At 39.3% G+C, this 7,595-nt stretch overlaps 1 protein-coding gene across 1 annotated transcript; it reads right to left on the bottom strand.

Moving 5' to 3' along the window:
• Positions 1 to 2,597: 2,597 nt before the first annotated feature.
• On the bottom strand, positions 2,598 to 3,835 carry LOC113718323 (putative F-box protein At1g67623). Its single transcript, XM_027243234.1, has 3 exons — positions 3,711 to 3,835; positions 3,448 to 3,610; positions 2,598 to 2,996 (listed from the first exon to the last, which is right to left on the bottom strand). Exons 1-3 carry the CDS (start codon positions 3,833 to 3,835, stop codon positions 2,598 to 2,600), a joined length of 687 nt encoding a protein of 228 aa, XP_027099035.1.
• Positions 3,836 to 7,595: the final 3,760 nt, after the last annotated feature.

Here is a 7,595-nt window from a genome sequence, read left to right on the forward strand (position 1 = left end):
TACTCCCATTTTTTGGGCGTAAAATCCTTTGTCAACATGGTCAGCCAAGAATGGCACATTAAAGCGCCTAAAGAGCCTGGTCAGCAACATACCAAAAGGGAGATGTGTTCTCTTATTCTCCCTGCTCTTAATCTTCCTAATCCTGTTGAGCATTGTTGCAATGATCAAATTGCCTATGTTGACGGGTTGTTTGTGTAACATATGCCACAATATAACTCTTTCTAATGCACTAACGGAAGTGATACTTCCGGCTTTGGGTAAAATGTTATGAGTTATTATCAGATGTAACAGCCGTGACAACACTTTCATATACGGCGCATAAAACTTAGTTTTTTTTCCCATGTTCATAACTCTGTCACCATTTTGCCTAATCTCTCCAAGAAATTCTAGGTCATTGTACCCCTTCACAGCAACCTTATCTACATTCTTTGCGCTAATCCGTTTATAGTCAACAGTGTATCCACTGTCAACCAACCCAAACTCTGAACACAAAACCTCAGTAAACAATTTCATGTCTACATTCCTAACCACTGAACGCAGAACAGACTTCTGCTTATTTGCCCTACAGTTAGCATAGAATTCCCTAACCATCGCATCATAGCACTTGTCATTATTTACCAGCAAATTTAACAAATTTTGGGCATTCAGATATTCCGTGATATCGATACACTCACCAACGAGAGCTTCTACGTCGACCCACATGCCTGCATACACTGGAAGACTCATACAGGCCTCCATGTTACTGCCTATGCTTGCTCCGGGATGCGATTAAATTATTGAGTACTTTGAGCAACAGAGGAAGCGAACGCGATAAATCTACTTTTTTTTGGACCTTGCCGCCTAAAACTGTTCAAAATGCTCCAAATTTCAGAAGGGGGGGAAAGTTTTAACCGAAACTGTTCAGTGTGTTTACACAACAACGGAGCTTTTGATGGGTTTAACAGGAGAAACGATGAGAAGTTCAAGAAAGACAAGCTTTTTGTGGGATAATTGATCAGGCGGGGACGGGCGTGGAGGGGAGGCAAACCCGATTTAGTCAAACGAAAATCAACTCGATTCGGTATTGGAGCGTGTATTCCGAAGCGGGTTATGCGCAAGCCAAATTACTTTGGCAGCAGATTACAATCTATTCATAATAACAAATGTAATTATGTTTTTATATAATTTATTAATATTATATACACATATATTATAAGGGATACTTTCAGAAACCTCCCCTGAATTACATTATGGAAAAATCAGAAAAAAGATAATTTATGGACGATAGCCAAAAAGAGCTGGCGTTTTATCCAAGAACTTGTTTATATTCATTTAATCCGATAAATAAATTTGTTTACGAAAAAATGGGTACTCTTTTCTTATAATAAAGGAAAGCCATAAAGAGCAGGTCTTTTATTGTAAATCGAGTTTTTTTTATTTTATCCGATAAATATATTTATTTATGAAAAAAAGGGTACTCTGTTATTATAATGGAGGAAGGCCATAAAGAGCTGGTCTTTTACGACAAAGTGATACTTTACAGACTGGGACCACGATTTGGATTAACAAATTATCCAAAGAAAATTTAGAATGAATTTGTTTATTTAATTAAGTCATTATTATATATATTTATGTTATGCATTGTATAATTATAGTAATATATTATATGACTATAAAGTATATTATATATTAATTAATATTTTTATAAATGTATATTATAAATATTGTTATAATATATATTTACATATTACTATTTATATATATTTATAAATGTATTTTATATGTGCATATAATTATAATATATATGTGTATATAGTAATATAATATTATATAATTATAATGATTCCTATTACTTATACGTATACTAATATATTAGCATAATTATATAATGCATTATATGAATATGTATAATAATTAATTAATTAAATTGACAAAATCATTCTAAATTTTCTTTGGATAATTTCATAAATCAAATCATGGTCTATTCAATATAGTATCACATTCTCTTAAAAGACAAGCTCTTTATGGCTTTCCTCCATTATAAGAACAGAGTACCCTTTTTTCCATAAGTAAATTTTTTTGCAGTATCTAATCTACCACCGTTTCGTATGTAGTTAGTAAACTTCTCACTTCAGTACAGTATCCGTCATGTAGATCACTGCTGAGGAGTTCCCTCTTTACCTTCAAACTATCATCCTTTATTCTTACATTTCATACACGTTTCTCTACAACGGCGTTTTGTTGAGTTTGCATATGTATGTAGTTTTGTACTGAAGGTACTTGGAGCGTGTATATGTACATTGGTAAATATAGAGCGTAACGAGCCCTGCAGACCACCGCCCAATCTCGTCCGACGCCCCTGAAAAATCAATCGTATTGCAGTGTGCTAATATTTTGTTAACGCATCGGATTTTTAGAAAATCGTATACTAACTTCATTAATGATTCGAGAAAAAGTTAGAACATACAAGGGCCAAGATAAGCTATTTAGCTTTTTATACCAGTAATATTAAGAGAGTAAGAAGTAGCGGTCAATTCAGTTGCCAAACATAATTAATTTGTACACGATAGTGAAAATTTTGTGCAGTCATAGGAGTTGTCAACATTCAATCTTACACACTAACCATAAGGCAGGGCAGCACAAATTGCTCCAATTTCTTCATCGCAAGCGTAGCCTTCACATGTACTCTCCTCCACTTCATCGGCATCCATAGGCCATGAAGATGTTTTCCTCTCATGTGTCATGGCACAACAAATGGGCGTTGGGTTTAGAAACACAGGATTCTTGACCCATATCATCCTCAGCAGCGCTAGCAAATTGTCACGGCAAAGTTTCACTCTGCCTTTCAGAATTCTGGATTTCTTGAGCAGTCTCATACCTTTGCGCTTTAACTCGTCCCCACCAACAAAGATGTAAATTATTCCCAACGCATATGCAGCATCGGCATGGCCTGAATTAGCAGCTTCTTCCACGCATTCCAATGCTGAGTCCTCATGCTTGTCCGTAAAAAAATCAACCTAAGCAGTGCCAAGGTTGATATTACAGTCTTGCGAAAACTGAGTAACGAAAAAGTTAAAAAGTGCAGGCGGAACAGTGGCGGCGGGACAACAATTATTTACTGGGGCCCAAAGCTGCAGTAACCTGTTGTAGGCCAATCTTTTGGGGGTGATCTTTTGGGGGTGAAGTGTGCTGACCAAAATCACAATGAAGTTCAAATGAAGTTTATTATGTGAGCTTAGTCTAGAAATTTTGTAACTTAAGTATGCTTATGGAATGTTAGTTCATTACTATTCCATTTAAAACATTACCGAATTTTCCCATAACTATTGCGTCTTACGTTCCAAAGCAACCCAACTTGTCGTAACGTTGACCAGGAGTTATACTGTACATGACTAAATTGTTCATTACCAACTTCAAATGAAAAGGTAGAATATTCAAGGAACTGAGTTTTATCGGCCCGATGCTTACCACTCCTTTTCGATACAAGGCTTCTGGATTTTTGCTTTCTCTACACTTCTCCAAGAACCTCGACACTTTGTGGTTTTTTTGCCACGGAACGATTTCAAACTTGTCGAGTGACACTTGCTGGTAAATGTTGTCTGCGTCCGAAACTTCGTAAAACAACTTACAGCTGCAAAATAATAGAAATGATCCATTAAACTAAAACGAAAAGCACAGAATGGAACAAGAATACGCCTCTTCCTGTTTGTATCATCGATAGCAGAACGAACCACAGTTTTGCCCGAAAAAGATCAGTGGATGAAGAAGATGCGAAACGTGCAAGCACCTCGGATAGCACCTCGGTCGGAAGGGAGAGGATGGAGGTTCCTGAACTCCCTTTTTGTTCGTTGGCCATGACTGGTTAACTCCTTTTACTGGGCACAGTTGAGTGAATCCCTGGAAGCCCCAAGAATGGAGTAAACTTCAAACAACAACTACTTCCTCATAAAATCCAATAATGATTGATCAGGTGTAATATCCTGAATTTCTGGACATCCGACTAACCGTAGCGTTCATTCGAACAGAAATGGGAAAGTGGCGACTTCTCCTGCAAACGACGCAACATTCTGTCGTCAAAAAACTGTCATCCGAAACATTTTTACAAACCGACCAACGTATGTGTCAATACGGTCAATTCATCCGAACCGTAACAATACACCGATAGCAAGGGAACATGAACATTCCTGAACTACACGTACATCGTTAATTTACGGACTTTCATCGCATAGCAGAGGAGGTTCCATAGTGATAAACAGGGAGGGTTAGTTCGTACCTGTGGTCGCCAACCAGCTCGTAGAAGTCGGTAGCACAGATTTGTCAGACAGGTCGGGCGGGATAAATGGCAACCAAAAGGTCGCGTCCGATGCATATACTCCCGCCGACTGACTCCTCGTATGCTGCCACGAACGTCCTTTGCCGGCACATTAATTGAGAAGAGGCATAAAGAGCTGGTGTTTATCCGCCAAGTGGGGTAAATGGCATAAAGAGTTGGTGTTTTTCCTCTGTAAGGCTTTTCTCTGACTATTATTTTTTGTTATAAAACTAATAAAATGAAATACTATAATTGAATTGAAAACATACTAGGTTTGCTTTTGGCCGCTATTAAACCCTTTTTCCCTATAAAGAGCTGGTATGTTTCCAAAAAAAATTCGAACCTTAACGTACTACAAAACATGCCACTTTATTTTTAAGAGCTGGTATAGTATGTGTTGTTTGTTCAATTTTTCCTAAACCGTCATATATTTAATTTATGTGAAATAAAAATCATACTAGTTCTGTCTTGGCCGGTATTTGCTGCTATAAAGAGCTAGTATGTCGCCCATAAAAAGTTGGTACAAAACATACTAGTTTTCCTTTGGCCGCTACTTAACCAATTTTTCCTATAAAGAGCTGGTATGTTTCCCATAAAATGTTGGTACAATGTTTGCCATATAGAGCTGGTATGTCATGCGCTATTTCGTTTTCTTTTTTTAACTTTCACATATTCAATTTATGTTAAATACATAAATTCAACTTCCAAAAATTGGCGCCAAATTACTTCTTCTATTGCCGCCTAGCAGTAATAATTTTTTAATCACCTTCATTAGATATTAAATTTCTGTTATTCTTGTTAAATGTAATTACCAACCAGCTTATGGAATTGTCAATTAGTTTACGTGAGTAAAATTTAAAAGGTGATATACTAATAATCGCTCAGTCTAGGTTTCCTCTATTACGAGTTTCTTCCATTTAATTAGTTCTCTCTCTATTCCATTTAATTAGTTTAATTACTTACTTATTTTATGTTAAATAGATAACCTACTAGTTGACTTAAAATTTGTGAAAATCGACATTTTTCCTGGCACATCTGGTGCCTACTATTTTTTTTTTGTACTTATAACCCCTCAACTTTACTAATCATTCTAATAATTTATTCTTCTTTCAATCTTCTACCAATACAAGGACCAAAGGGGCATCCATGGAATAAAAAAACCTTCTCACACATGAAAATAATATTGTAATCAGATTTGGACTGCGTTGTTACCAAAAACGCAATAGAGTAAGGTAGGTCAGTGAAATTTCTGTTAAATGCCAGGGGATGCCAGTGAAATTTAAATCAACCTCAGGGGAGGTTTGTGAGATTATTCATATTTATTGTATTCGTTCTGAAACATCAACTATACATGATGGGAGACTCCAAGTACTCAACCAAGCAATAACCTCATTCCACACCCAAATAAGCAAACAAATGTGTTGACTACTATTGGCGAAAACCTATTCCCTCCAGCCCCCAAATTCTTGTTAAAGCCGCTGTCCGTCGACACCGTGGGAGCGCCGTGTCCTTGTGTTTGGCAGAGATAAAGTTAGGCGGTGTCGCGGAGGAGATTAACCTTGGCGAATGGCTTCTTCGTCTTTAGCCGGGGCGGTCAATAGCATGGTCTGGCCAACATTATATTGCAATTGTGGTCGAAGCTGTGCAGTTCGTGTTGTCTGGAAGTCTGAAGCAAACAGGGGGCGCCACTACTATCGCTGCGCTAACGCCCTGGTAAGTTCTTCGGTAGAACTGTTTCTTCCATTAATTTCGGATTGCTAAGGTAGTTGTATTGCAGAGGCCCTGTCAAACGTTCATTGGCTGGTGTGATGAGTTTGCACGAGCAACGGGGTTTGAAGTTCCCGATCCCGCCCCGTCAAGTACCGCTCCCGTCACCAATACACCCACGGCGGAGGTGTCTGCCATCATAGCTGAACTTGGAAGCATGCAAACTAACGTGACGATCCTTAACATTGTTGTGGTAGCTGTGGTGGCGGTAGTCCTTGTTCTGGTTCTGAAACCGTGAATTAATGTGTTGGCGTTGATTGCATTCCCTCCAAACCCTCCCCCCGTACAGTACTGGACTATGGTGTCCATAAGGATAGAATGGCCATTAAGGCTCGTTTACAGCCTCTTGTATTTGTGGTTGCCACTGGTGTGGCATTGCCTTTTATCCATCCGTTGGCAACCGGTGGTTGCCGCATGTGCCATTGAGTTCGCCCAACCGGCGGAGTGTTACTTTAAAATGGTGATTTTGCGTTATATAACGTACTAGGTTTCCGTATTTGGTTTTTGTTTACATTGTGCATTATGTGGTTTTTCGGCATGCCCTGTTCCCTTTGTCCCCCGAAATGTGTGTGAGGATGAGGTACTAGGGATCGTTGATTCATCGATGAACGTCATTAGTCACTGGGATGGCAATCGCTGCGTTGTTAAATATGAACTTCAGCTTAGCCAAGCAACTGAACAAGCTAAAGCTTACGTACAACCAATTGGGATGTGGCACAGCATTGTTAGGTTTATCACAACGAAATTTGTGGAGTTGCACGACGAAACAAGTTCTTACTTATATATTTGGATTTAAGTACCTCCGCTTACATATTCGACAAACGGTGCACTCCTAATTTTCAGGCCTTGCATATTATCATCCCCTAACCCCTACCCTTCATACGCTAACAATCAAAATCATGCATGGTACGCCCAACAACAGCAAGGGGCATGAACAAAAAATCACCCACCATCCAAATATGATCTTCAACAAAAAAAATTAAAAGCACACCGCCGTACCTGCGAACCTTCACTCGAAACGCTCCACAATAAGACCAAACATAGGGTTTAAGGAGGCAACCGTGGTAGCTACCCTGAGAAAGTTGCGGTATTTTTTGCGCCGCACAGTGAGGAGAAGGCTGTCAATAGCATCTTTGTCTTCAAACGTGATCTCTACAGCTGATGGATTCCAGCAAATGGTTGCGGTGTGAAGGTTGTCCGCAATGGCAACGTTGCGTGTCATACTGGCGGGGTACCCCTGTTCAGCCAAAAACCTTGTTACAGACCAGTCTTCAAAGTTGGCGCCGAAGAGGATCCAGACGTCGGTATGGAGCAGTGGTTTTAGACCGAGAAAATGTGCAACAAATTCCTCCTTGCCCATAAACCATGCATTGTAGGTCATGATGTAAAACGCCTTCAGGTTCTGCATAAGGGGGAGTGGACGGCGGCGCCACTTGACCAGCGACCGGAATACTTCCTCGTTCGCAATGGGGTTGCGAACGGGGATGCAAGACACCAACATCGACTGCGGAAACTCCGCTCCGGGAAACCTATCTAA

This window comes from Coffea arabica, chromosome 11e, assembly GCF_036785885.1.
Source record: "Coffea arabica cultivar ET-39 chromosome 11e, Coffea Arabica ET-39 HiFi, whole genome shotgun sequence".
NCBI classification, from domain to species: Eukaryota; Viridiplantae; Streptophyta; class Magnoliopsida; order Gentianales; family Rubiaceae; genus Coffea; species Coffea arabica.

Coding starts and splice junctions, on each gene's coding strand:
- LOC113718323 (XM_027243234.1), bottom strand. CDS start 3,835: ATGGCCAACGAACAAAAAGGGAGTTCAGGAACCTCCATCCTCTCCCTT. Junction 3,611..3,710: donor CTTTTTCGGGCAAAACTGTG/GTTCGTTCTGCT, acceptor ATTATTTTGCAG/CTGTAAGTTGTTTTACGAAG. Junction 2,997..3,447: donor CCTTGTATCGAAAAGGAGTG/GTAAGCATCGGG, acceptor GGCACTGCTTAG/GTTGATTTTTTTACGGACAA.